General features: G+C 47.1%; 1 protein-coding gene across 11 annotated transcripts in view; it reads left to right on the forward strand.

Annotated features, from left to right (window-relative positions):
- The first annotated feature begins 31 nt into the window (after positions 1-31).
- TCAF2 (TRPM8 channel associated factor 2) overlaps positions 32-13,439 on the forward strand; it is a 28,302-nt gene continuing 14,894 nt past the window's right edge. For 4 of the 11 annotated variants that reach the window (XM_038152749.1, XM_038152731.1, XM_038152739.1 and 1 more), the window contains exons 1-3: positions 151-361; positions 9,363-9,992; positions 12,446-13,416. In XM_038152749.1, the coding sequence (XP_038008677.1) occupies positions 297-361; positions 9,363-9,992; positions 12,446-13,416 (1,666 nt within the window). In that variant the 5' untranslated portion in view covers positions 151-296. Of the gene's footprint in view, positions 124-150; positions 362-2,992; positions 3,231-8,416; positions 8,537-9,358; positions 9,993-12,445; positions 13,417-13,439 lie in introns of those variants that run through there. The other 7 variants (XM_038152701.1, XM_038152673.1, XM_038152711.1 and 4 more) reach the window with 7 other exon arrangements.

Here is a 13,439-nt window from a genome sequence, read left to right on the forward strand (position 1 = left end):
AGGAAGGGGAGGGGAGAGGGAGGGACCGAGAAGTTTCTAGAGCTGCTGCCGCAAAGCGCTCGGCCGTGCCAGGGGCCGGGGTGAAAGTGTGCGTCGCCCCCGGGGGCGGAGAGGACGGCGGGGGTAAGGCAGCCGCCTGGCCGCGGTATACTCCGGGGTAGCGGGGGCGAAGGAGAAGAAGAGGAGGAGGAGGAGGAGGAAGAAGAAGAAGAGCAGCAGCTTATTCACGACAGGAGGGAGGGCGCGCTTTTACAGCGCCGGGCTTGCAGGGCAGGTGCGCCCGCCTCTCGCTGGTGATGCACGGCAGCCCGGCCCGGCAGCGAGGAGGAGCTGCTGCGTCCTGCCCTGGGGAAGCTTTACTGTAAGCTGCACTTATAATAATAATTAAAGTAACCCGTCTGACCCCTCAGTTTTAGCAATCCTGTGCAGATGCATGGCGTATATTCTTTTTGCCCCCCACGCAGTACTAGGTGGTCTCAGGAAAGGTAGTGCAGGTGGGCACAGAAGCACCGAGCCGACAGCGAGTGTGCAGCCCGGGGAGCTCGGGCATCCTTTGATTTGGGTCCCATAAGGAGCCGTGTGCTTGAAAGCCATTTGTTACCCAGGACCAGGAAAGGTAAAGACATGTTTAGGACACAGAGTGTGAGCTCTGAGGCTTGCCCGTCTGTATGCATCCAGATAAAGTAGCACCGATTTGTGCGTCAGCCTTGTGTTGGGGTATTTAGGGATGAATAAATAGAAATAGGTGCTCCCTCTTAATACGAAGAACATTAGTACAAATATGCAGGAATTGGCAGACCAGTCTAATTCTGTGCTACTCAGCATCTGTCCGTTCCTCCGGGATGGTATGGTAACATTTGGCCAAATAATGTGCAAAATCGAATAATATAAAATCAGGCTAGAACCGTATCCATCACCTTCGCCATAAATAAGGAAAGCAAAAGTGGTAAATGGGCTCAACCTTCCCCTGCAAGCCTTGAACACCCGCCCCCCCCCGCCACGCAGCTGCAGCTATGCCCACTCCTCGCATAGGGCGGCACCTTTCCCGGCTGTTCTTGAACTTTCCTTCCCGCCCGCTCCCTAGGCTTTCCCGGTGGGTGCTGGGCGCGGGGCCGGCGCAGCGCAGCTCCGCCCGCGGCTCCCGAGCGGCGCCGGGGCCGCCGCCGCCGAGCGCCGGGCCGCGGGAGCCGTGCGGAGCCGCCCGCCTCTGCTGCGCCCGCCGCGCTCGGTGCTCGCTGGGCAGCCTGGTGCTTGAGCCTTCTCTAGCAAAAGCGGCGACTGAAGGGGAAAGGAGGCTCGCAGGCGGGCGCGCAGTGTCCCGGAGCTGCCTTTCCAAGCCGCGTTGCCGTCTCGCGGCGCTTCCAGTGCAAATCCCTGGAGTGGAAGCTTGCTCTGTGAGGAGGATACAGGCTGCATCTGACCTGACCGAGGCTGCTCTGTGCCAGCATAAAGCTGCGTCTGTGCTTGGTACACAACAGCTCCAGCAGCCTGAGGTGGGCTCTGCCGGTTCCAAAGGAAAGGAGTAGCAAAAGAGACTAAAGGAACCTGTAGTTGCTCTGGCAGCTGGGTGTAAACTGCGAAATCTACAGGTTAACCCCTGAGAAAGAACATGCTTTTCAACCCCACGCAAATGTACACTTTAGTTTACTTTCAATCTGAGTAAGAAGGGAGAAGGCAGAGAAGGAGAGGATTGTAGTTTCTGCGTGCATTTGGTCTGGAAACTTCTAGCTGCTCGCAATTTGCAATTTAACATGGATGAGTTATTTGACTGCAGATTAGATCTGTAGGAGGTACAAAGCCAGTTCTGTGCATAGACTCTGGACCTTGATACATTGAGGAACATGGAGAGAAGCATCTAAGTTGGTTGTGGTCCAGCAGGTCTAGCAGGTCTTGTTGCAGGAGTCACAGCAAAAACACAGGAGATAATTCTTCATCTAATGAGTCTGTAGGGTGCTAAATTTACAATCTTCAGTCAGCATTAGCACACAAATTCTCCTACCCTCTTAATTCATCTGACATCTTTTTTTTCATCTACTTCTAGTAGTAAACTAACTATGTGTTGGTTTAAAATAAATCTTTGCAGGTCGTTCTGTCTTACGTTTGGCAATGAAGTTTCCGTTTGGTACTGGTACTTTTTCAGCTGCATGTTTTCTACTTCATAATCCAGCATTTGAAAATTGCAGCTTGTGTAATTGGTGCCAAATTATCTACAACTGCCAAACATGCTGGAACCAAGTTTGGGAAAGTGATAAGTAGTAGAAAGGAATGGAGATCTTTTAGTGGAGATCATTTACAGATGTTATACAGCTCATATTTCCAGCCATCCCCTACTTTTCAACATAGCAGTGCAAGCCCTTACAAAAGTAATTTAAACCAAGTACTGCAACTTATGTTCCTTAGTAACTTTCCGAAGACTGTTTAGATACTGTTTGAGGGCCTCCCTGAAGGGCTGTATGGAAAAGGGGACAGAGACAGCAGCAAAACAGCAGTGAGTGTCTGGGGTGATGTCAATGCCATAATGCTTCCAGTAGGGTGTGGATGGAGGGAAGGCAGATCAGAAGAGTCTCTTTTTTAAGCCTCTTCTAAGGTTTGCTTATAGTACCACAGCATTGTAAAGGCACCTCATGTCAGGCCTGTTCTCAGAAGATACGTTGCAGACACAAAGGAAAGATTTCAGAACTTGATGGGTACACTTAGGTGAATAGAAAATGAAAATTTTGGCCAAAGCTTTCAGGCAGAGCGGAAGAAAAGTGAGATGATTGCCTAAGGCAGCAGAGAACATTCTGAGCAGTAAAACGTCCTGAAAAAACAACAAATTCCAGCAAGAGTCTGGAACAGCCTCCCAGGACATGAAGCCAACCTAAAGCTGGTCAGCAACATGCTAGATTTAGGAATAGGTTTATGTAAAGACTTGCTAAAGATAACAAGGGTTGGACATAAAACATAGAAAATGGCATAGGGCAACACAGCTCAAACATAGCTTTATCAACAGGTCCTGCACAGGCAAGGGTGGGACTCAAGGTGGGACCCCAAGGACTCAAGGGACTCCTAAAGCCCATCAGGAAGGGAGGATCTGTCAAAGGGTTGGATTCCCAGGAGTGCCATGGCTGGAGTCACTGCGCTGTGTGGGTTGACCAAAGCCCCACCGTGACATGCTGTGGCTTAGACGCTCACTTGCCCAGCTGTGTTGATCATGCTGGCACGGCAGACTCCTGGAACTGGGAAAGGAGGTGAGGAATGCATGTCTGTACAAGCTCAAAGATGACATTTCCAGATAACGGCAGAGTAACCAAAAAAGGAACGACCCTGCCTATTACTTTGTGATTGAAACAGGAACTGAAACCACTCATCAAGAGCACTGGAGTCATGCTTGATTGGCTTGAAAGGGCTGAGCACGGGATGTAAGAAAGGAATAAAGGCAGAAGCTACACACTCTGTGTTGACTGGCACGGGCCACCAGCTGGCAGGTGGACAGACAGCCAGACATCAGCAGGAACACCCTGATGCCAGCTGCCAGGGAACACAAAATCCAGCCCAGCATGGCTTGAGTGTGGTGAAGACCTTCCTGGTGAAACTAGTACAAATAATATAGCTCATACACCATGAGCAACAGTGATAATTTGTGCACCCATGTTATTTGAAGTAAGGCTTTAAAACATTGATTGATTGTTACAAAGGATTAAGTAAACTTGTTCCTTTTTTCTTTTTACTTGGCATACATTTCTTCTGAGGGATTATTTGGTTACTGTTGAAATCCCAAGGAAACCCCAGATGCTCATCTGTTGGTGTGTCACACTTACACTGAGCTGGAAAAAAGTGTGACTTAATATATCAGGGACAGCTTTAATTATTTCTGCTTGCTGCATTATAAAGAATAATGGTGATAAGGAGGAAGCAATGCTCAGTTTATGGAATTGCACATTTTTTTGTTGCAATAAGCAGTGCTGCCATTGAAGTCTGCAGTATAGCACAAGACTTCATCAGTCTGACCCTACGCTTGTATTTTGTGTGACGTATCAGTGATAGATTATTAAGCTGCCCATCACCTGAATTATGCCCTGCCTGTTTTTCAGTCTCAGCTTCACTGAGCTGTCCCAGTATCCCTGCTTTCCCTTGCTCCCCAACAGGGTATAGCACATCGAGTTCTGTGCCATCCTTTAGGTTTGGGAGGGATAAAGTTGTTGTTTTTCCATATTCATGACTGCGTCACTGCCGTCTGCAGTAGATGGACATGGCCCACACACAAAGACCATCAGACCTCTCTCTTTTCTGCTCCTTTTCAAACGAAAGCGGTGGTGTTCACTCATCCCCTGCTTTAAAACAGAGCAACATTTACAGGGGAGTGATCTGAGCTGTTACGCAGCAGGCATGCAAATGAGACTCAACCCTTCCAGCGCCAGACTGGAAAAGGGCTCTGTGTCTGCATTTCCCGGGGATTTCTGCGCAGCTCAGCTCCCTGTTCACCAACAGATGTCAATGCTTTTCTAAAATTACAGACCATAGGACTTACAATTAGGCAAGGTCTCGTTTTTTAAAAATTATTCTCTAGTAAGGTTACGATTTCTTCTGTGCTTCTGTACATCAATTTCTATTATTTGGTGATTTCATCTGTGTGGTATGTGCTGTCCTTTTTAGATGCCAGGTAAAGATTTCAAAAAAGACTGAACAGCACTTGTTTGTATAGGCATCTCTTCTGATTCAGTGTATCCCTGTCTTTACCAATTCTGCCTCATTAGTTAACTTTCAACTCACAGAAATTTAGTAGAATGAATTATAATTAAGATGCTATTTACATTTCCAAATGCAAAATTAATTTAAACATACCTGATAATGTTTCATCAGTTGCTTTCATTTTGTTCTTTCCTTGTCTTGAAAGCAATTAAGATTACTGGACAAATGTATGTTTAGATATTCAGATTTTCTATTTCTTTGCATCTCCTTAGCCAGTGAGTGTACCCTAATGTGTGCATGGTAACACCACCAGAAAGGATGGGCAATTCATGTTGCTTTTTCCTCAAACCACTGCAACATTTTACTAGGCTTGGAAATTGTAATGTTTTATAATCTATTGCTCTGAAGTGCCACATGAAAATAATGCCAATAATAGTAATTACACATGTTAATTGCCTAATTTATTCTGCTGCACTTTTACTAAAAATATATATTTTTTTAGACTTTATCAATTTTCAGTATGTTTCCTAATAACTCTTAGGACTGTCATTGTTAGAAATAAATAAATACCTGCAGTAGCTTCCTTTGGTAATTGCTATCTTGATCTAATTTTAGAGTTCTCGTTAATTTGCAACCTAATCTACTTTTTCTTTGGCTCTCTTTCCCTTAGATGTATTTAACTTTGTTTTTTCTACTTTTATTATGTAACTCTGAAAAGGTTTTCTTCATGTATCTTTTTCCTAATTTCGTGTTTCCCATGCAAGCTTTCTTCTCCCACTCCCCCATCCCTTTTCTCCGGCTGTGTCAGAAGGTCAGATTGGATGTTTGAACTGTTACAATGTCTCATTACTGTTACCATAAAAATTTCTTCCTTATGGCCAAATCTTTAAAACCCAATCTACCCTCTTTCAGTTTAAAACTTTGTTGCTGATGAGCTGGCAATGAAAATAAGTATTTTTTGTGTCTTCAGCAAGTGCTGAGCATCATCATTCCTCACCTTGCTCAATTTGTTGATAAACATGGGAAGAAGCAAGAGTCCACCAATTCCTTACTGCTTACAGACTTTGCAGCATTCTTGATTCTTAGTTACTGTGCAGACAGCTAGATTGCAAATCTGAAAGAGAGGAAAGACTGGAAAACACATGAGACCACCCTAATGAGGAAGAACAGCCAAATCCCTAGAAGTAGTGTGTCTCACTCACTTAGGCTGCCTGTGTTGTTAACAGGTGAGACATCTCAGTGCCTGTCTTGCCTCTTTTGTCCTATACTTCACAGATACTGCACAGTCCCATAATTTTTAGTCATGGAAGTCCTCCCATATTTTGTGGGGATCTTGAAGACTCACCCAAAAGTGACTGACCACTTAACACACAAAATCTATTCCCATATTCACCCTCAGAACTTGCCCAGGTCCTCTGTCTCACAGATACTCTTCCTGAGTGGACCGAAGGGTATTCCTTCCTTTGAATCATTTCTCTTTTGCTGTGTGTGATGGCTTTTGGACAGCAGATGATGGAATCTTAAGTCTGCATTTAATGAAACTCAATTACCTTCCCATCGCATTTTTGTCCCTTTTCCAGAGACAGAAGAAAGACTGGGATAGATGTAGTCATCTGGCAGGGTTTATAAATGTTTGCTCCAATACCTACTCTCACAGTATTCTCAATTCTGCAGGGAGTAGGAAATCTCTGGAGGTGAGAGGTGGAAGGTGTCAGAGTAGAGACAAGGAATTCAGAATCTTTGTCTTTAGACAGTGTCGTGGAGAATTTTTACTTCCATGTTAAGAGGGGAGGCAGCTAGGAGCCAAGATCTTCCTTCTGTATGGGCCCAGGTCTAGTGGTTGTTTCCTCCTAATTGGTGTGAGAGACAGCCAGCTCAGTCTTCTGCAGCTTCCTTCAATTTTTGTTAGACATGTATGTACTCCATTCCTACTGAGTTTTCTCCCCTCTCTCTCTAGATAGAGGAGATCATCTGTAGTTGTGTCTGCTCGGGGTGTAATATATGCATTTCTTCTCTCCACTCTGTAATGTTTCATACAATTTAAATGGGAAAATTGTGATTACATATGAATTGGGAATTCTGTTATATGGTCACAATTGCTTTCAGTCAAGAGAGTTAACATCCTTTCCAAAACAGCCACTCCTTGTTCTGAATAAATGCCAGGGAGCAGGAGTGTTCCTCGGTTAAGAGCATAGGATGTTAGCTTTCAGATCCTGTGATAGGAAAGGTGGGGGCTAAGGAGTTTGCTGATCTTACATCAAACCTAGTCCTGTGGTTTGTCCCCATGTAGAATAACTGAGGGACAATCCCAAACACAAATACAGCCTGGGTGGAGAATTAACTGAGAGCAGCCCTGCCAAGGAGGACTTGAAGGTGTTAGTTTGACCAGGAGTCCGATATGACCTGGCAATGTACATTCACAGCCTAGAAAACCAACCGTGCCCTGGGCTGCATCAGAGCAGCATGAACAGCAGGGCAAGAGAGGGGATTCTGCCCCTCTGCTCTTGTGAGACACTACCTGGGGTGATGCATCCAGCTCTGGGGTTCCTAGTAGAAGGAAAACACAGACCTCTTGGAACAAGTCCAGAGGAGGCCACCAAGATGAATCAGAGGGCTGGAGCACCTCTCTTATGGAGACAGGCTGAGAGAGTTGGGGTTGTTCAGACTGGAGAAGGCTTCAAGAGTGCCTTAAAGCGCCTTCCAGTACCTAAAGGAGGCTACAACAGAGCTGGAGAGGGACTTTTTGCGAGGGCATGTAGTGACCAGACAAGAGGAAATGCCTTGAAAGAGGGCAGGTTTAGACCAGATGTTAGGAAGAAATTCTCTCCTGAGGATGGTAAGACACTGGCACAAGTTGCCCAGACAAGCTGTGGATGCCCCATCCCTGGAAGAGTTCAAGGCCAGGTTGAATGGGGCTTTGAGCATCTGGTCTAGTGGAAGGTGTCCCTGCCCATGGCAAAAGGTTTGAAACTAGATGTTCTTTTAAGTTCCTTTCCAACTCAAACCATTTCGTAGTTGTGATTCTATAGCTTAATATATGTTGCTGAAACTATTCACCTTTGCACCGTGGTCAGTGTGTCAGTATAGGTACATTAGTATCAAACCCACAGAAATCACCAAAAAGCCTTCAGTATTTTCCAAGGCTGTGTTACTACTTTGCTGCATGATTCGTAGCAAAACAACCTGAAAGCACTTAGACCTTGTATTTGCCTTTACATGTAGGGCTTCTTCAAACCCATAAACAAAAAGCTGGGATTCAGACTAAGGCAGCAATCAAGCACTTGATTACTGGGCATTGTAGCTTTTATCCCATGTTAATCAGCAGCTTTGACTCATTAATCATATGCAAGTCAGTAATGGAGTCCCATGATAGTTTTGGTGAAAAACAGCGCTTCCAGGCACAACCAGAGAGGATAAGGGATACTGTCATTCTAGATCAGGTTGCTGTTTCTAAGCACCCTGGAGCTTGTGACAAATCCAGATCAAGGATGCAGCTTCTCCAGGACTTGCCATTTTCCTGTGTTTGGATGACAAGGGTTTGCTTGCAGGGTAGCCAAATATGAAGTGTGTGTGAAGCCTGGTGTTGGCACGGTATGCTGCCAGGGAAAGGTCCACGCCCCTTCAGAGCAGCTCCATCCCTTGCCGTAGGTGTTGTGCTCAGAGTCACTCTTCTGAGTCCTGAATGACACAAACTGGGTGGGACTGGGTCGGAGTCTCATACCTCAAAGCCTTCCTCTTTGCACAGCCACAGCTGCCCCAGATCAGCAGAAGACAACTTCAGGAAAAAGCTGAGCCAAACTTTCAAACCGAGGGAGCCTTAACAGAGCAGTGTCACTCACAGACCTCAAAGGGCTTGGCAATCGAGGTCAGTACACTCTCCTTACTTCACAGGTGGGAAAGCAGATGAAACAAAGCTATGGGAAAGAGAAATTATTTTATTGAGATTTAAAACAGTTTGGATCAGGGAACTAGGTCATTAATCTCCTGTGCCCAGACATGCTCTCGTGGGTACTATGTGCTTTAAACTCACAGTTATTGCAGGGAAGCTGGTCATCTCCATCATTTTTGCTGACTTTTCTCTCCCTCACAGCACCTCCTTATACTAAGTGCCTAAATGGAGGCTTATAGTGCCTAAATGGAGCTAGAAAAGTACAACATGTTGCAGCAACAGCATGTAGCTCTGTACCTATCCAATTAGGAGCTAAAATGTGAACTGCATGTTTGAATTATATTGTGCATTGTGTTGATACAGTTTTTTCATTTTCTGGCTGTTCCTGTGTAAACCACCTCTAACATACAAGTTCCTACTAGACTTCCTGTAGCCTCTGGCACTCTCCCTCTTCAAATAAATTGTTAATGGGACAGTGAATACCTTTATTTCCCTGTTTTCCTTCATGGTGCATAGCAGAATTTGTTGAAACAGTCATTTTGTCTCCGTAATCATGGTATACTTGTCACTTCTGTTTAAATGTGTAAATAGTGTGATAACAAAGCTAAAACAAGCAAGCAAACAAAATGACAAACAATCTAAATCCCCAAAACAGTTGTATCCACAAAAAAACCAGTTGTATCCACAAATCTGACTCTCCTTTGTTTGGAGTTCCTACTAGCCAGCAAAAAAAATTGCTCCATAGGGTTGTTATAGCTGTTCCTTATTGCTGATGGAGGTTGTTCTTCTCCCCACCAGACAGGAGCGTCCTGGAGATGAAACCCTGTGCCACCTACGAGCGGTTAGTGGATGGTGTTGGGTCGTGGGACTTCACTGGAGGTTTTGTTCCCTGTGAGCTGCTCGTTGTTGGAGAGGACGCCTACCCTGTGCTCCTGAGTGCTAAGAAGCAGGTCCTGATTGCGGTTTCACAGTACGGGAAGGGCCGGATGGTGGTCGTTTCCCATGAAGGAATCCTGAAGAGCCCCAAGTTCTCCCAGTTCCTCAGAAATGCCGTGGGGTGGCTCAAACCTTGCCCAGAAGCCCTGGTTGGGGTCCAGCCTCAGTTGGATTCCCTGTCCCAGGTGCTGCTCGAGGCTGGCACCCGAGTGCAGGTGGAGGCAAAGCCCAGCCCATCCATGGGGGTGTTCTGTATGAATGCCTATGACAGCTCCCAGGCCAGAGGCATCGTGAACTTTGTCAAAGGGGGTGGAGGGCTGCTTGTTGGAGGCCAGGCCTGGTACTGGGCGAGTCAGCACGGCAAGGAGAAGGTGCTGTTCGAATTCCCTGGGAACCAGGTGACCAGCGTGGCTGGCGTGTACTTCACAGGAAACGCTGTGGAAAAAGGCGTCTTCAAAGTTGCCAAGAAGATTCCCAAGATCCCATTAGTTGTCCCGTGAGTACCTGAATTCGCCCTCTCTTTAACCCACCAATTAGGTTATATGGGTGAGTTGTTTGTAGAGGATTTGGGAGGTGAGAGGTGAGGGTGATGGTGAATGCTGGTTCTTTAATAACCAGCATGGAATTGTTGCATTCCAATTTAAAGGGGACTTTCCCATTCTTTGCAATTGGAAAGAATGCTGTCTTCAACTGCTTCCAGGGCAGCAGGACCAGGCCCAGGGAATCCATGCTCAGAGAAGGAAATGAGAGGAGCCATCTTTTAGAGCAGCCTGCCTGATCAAGTGTACCTGAGTGAAATGCAGCAAAACAGGGACAGGAGGAGGAGCTCCCCTCCCTCTCCTCACACATCCCTACATTCAGGGCGACTTTCCCACAGCTGTAAACCAGGCTGGAGGTGAAGCAGCAGGACAGCTGTCTGGGCCAGGCTCTGGCTGACATCTGCTAAACCTGTTTAGCCTGTTCCTTGCAGGAATTTGCTTCTGCAGGTAAGCTCCTGGAGCTGGCCAGAGCTGAGGCTGGGTGCCGCCTCCCTTCTCAGCTTCTGAAACAGGCTGTGGGCAAGAAATCTCAGTGCTCCCAGTTTGTTTGGGATTCCAGCCTGGCTCTTTGGGTTCTGGATTATCAGCTGTAAAACTCAGGGCTCATATTGCCTGACCAGACATTGGAGACGGGGATGTTGCCCTGCTCTCTTCCTTCCCTTGCCAGTGGCTATGCCAGACTCTTTCTCCTGCCACTTTATGCTGAGTTACATAAGGCACAGCAGGTTCTCCAAAGAGCATTAGTGCTGCTGCACTTCCTCTGTGTGGCAGCCTCATTTCACTGCAGTGACAGCCACAGCAATTACAGTAAAATTCCCTGCAAGTCTTTCCTTCACAGCCTTTTCCTTGTGGATGTAGAATGCTAAATTTCTAATATTTTCAAACAATTAATGGAATTTGATACTTTCTGTTGTTTTCTGGTAAAGGTAGTAGAGAGCTCTGCTGTTTAATTCAGTGAAAGGCTTTAGGGCACAGCTAACAAATCAGGTTGCTTAATTAAAATTTGCTGGTTGCTTCTTGTTACCACCTGCACTGCACAAGCCTGCTCCCACTGCTTCATGCACAAGGCAAGGAAGAGGGAAAAGGGTGGGGAATTCAGAAGAGAAAAAACACATCACAATTAACAAGATTTCAAATGGTAACTAAGAGTGAATTACACCTTGTTTAGGTTGTTTTTGGGGGGTTTTGTTTGAATCCAGAGACACAGAAAAATTTAGATCTCCAGTTTCTGTGTAACACAACAGCTCTGTACATCTGGGTCTTCTTGCCAGATTTGTGTGCAGAGACTCAGGCTTCAGTCCGAGACAGGAGCTGTGCCATATGCCTGGACACATGCTCTGTGTGACAAGGGGTCTCAGTAAAGTAATCACCAAAGAAGAGCTGCAGATTTAATTCCTGTCCTACGGGCATGAGGAAAGGCAGCATCATTTATTCTCACTGAGTTGGCAGCAATGGCCACGTAACAGCAGATCCTTCACAGGTGTTGGGGGGAAACTGTTTGGCAGAACCAGGGGAAAGTGTACACAAAGCAAACAAGAGTAATTCAGCATGTCTTTCTCCACAGTGACACATAGCAGTTATATGAAAATAGCAGAGATAAGAGAGCCTTGCACAGCCTAATCTCTTTTTATTGTGGAGACTGACAATGTGAGGTAATGTGAGGTGTGTGTGTTAAGGCTCTAATTCAACTTCCAGTCATTCATGATTTGTCTAGCTGTGTGTCTGCCTGTCTGTGTAGCCCATCTGTCCTAGCACTCCTTTCTTCAGTTCTCAACAGTGGCAGAGCTTGGGAAAAGGCACAGAAATCTATTGGGCTCGCCTAGTTCATAAAGGATAGGGTGGGGCAAATTGAGAAATTTTCTCTTAAAGGAGATATGCCAATTCCCACATTATGTGCAGTTTAAATCAGCAGCTTAAAAAACTATGAAGGGTCTGATTTTTTAATTTCTGCAATGTATTTAGATTTTCAAGTGGCTCTTCAAAGACAGAGGTCTAGAAGCTTCCTTTTGACCTATTTATTCCAATTTTTAAATGAGGGCTGAGATTCCTACAGATTTGCTTGGCTGTAACAACTGAGGCTTTAAAAGGAGAAAAATGAGGCATTGATGGATTTTTATTTTTTTTAATGGAAGAACTGACAGCATGATGTCCTGGGATGAAAGAAAAAGAAGAGGCAAGGATGGCCACTGAGGATAGCTCAGTTGGTTAGAGCATGGTGCTACTAATAGTGTCAGGGAGGTGGCTTTGATCTCTAAATGGACCACTCAAGAGTTGGACTCAGTGATCCTTCCAACTCAGAATATTCTGTGAAATCAAGAATAGAACTCCTTAAGTTTCAACTATGGCACCAATCATTTTGTGCCAAGGATTCTGGGCTGGGGGCTAACTTGGACCTCTCTTGGTTCTGCAGGCACCACGCCAACCTGAGCCTTGACGCCGAGTTTCTCCTGCGTGGCGTGCCAGAGCTGGATTTGGTGACGGGGGGCGTCCCCTCCACCTTGCTGGTGCACGGAGCCCTCTCCTTCCCGCTGTGCCTGGACAGCTCCCAGCGCTGCCTCTTGGCTGCTGCACGCTACGGCCGCGGCCGCATCGTGGTGGCGACCCATGAGAGCCAACTGTCCTCCCCAAAGCTGGCCACATTCCTGCTCAATGCTATCTCCTGGCTGGATGCTGGCAGGAAGGGGCTGGTGGGGGTGGATCCCAGCCTGAAGAAGCTGTGTAGCCTGCTGTCTCAGGCAGAGGTGAAGTCGCAGGTGTCACAGCTGGCAGGTGACATCAGCGTGTACTGCTGCACTTCTTACGGTGACAGGGAAGCCGAGAGCATCCACGCTTTCGTGGCAGAGGGAGGTGGCCTGCTGGTGGGGGGCCAGGCCTGGTACTGGGCTTCCCAGAACTCTGGCAAAGCCGCTGTGGCAAAATATCCTGGCAACAGGATCCTGAACCGCTTTGGGCTGAGCATCCTGGGGCAGAGTGGCCAGGCAGCCAAGTACCCACCCCTGGGGCCAGGGGAGCACTACCACTTCCGCAGGGCGCTCCTGCTCTTCAGCATGCAGCTGCAGGGGCATCAGGAGCTCACGGAGCCCCTGAAGGGCTGGCTGCACCCCCTGGCACAGGACTGCACTGCCTTCCTGCACATCCCAGCCCACGACTGCCCGGCATATGCCTCGCTCCACCGCATCCTGACCAAAGTGCTCAAGAGGACTGGGATCCCGCAGGTCGGCAGGCACTGCCCGGTCAAGAGCAACTCCAAAGAGGCCGTGCTTCTCTGCATGGCGAACGAGCTGTCCCTCACCATGACAGACAGCACAGCCCTGGTGCAGAAATCTGCTGCTGGCGTCTGTGCCTTCCCTGTCACAGTGGAAATCGATGGCACAAACCCAGGTGAGGAGTTATCTCTCTTCCTC

The sequence above is a fragment of the Motacilla alba genome, chromosome 1 (assembly GCF_015832195.1).
Source record: "Motacilla alba alba isolate MOTALB_02 chromosome 1, Motacilla_alba_V1.0_pri, whole genome shotgun sequence".
Classification (NCBI taxonomy): Eukaryota; Metazoa; Chordata; class Aves; order Passeriformes; family Motacillidae; genus Motacilla; species Motacilla alba.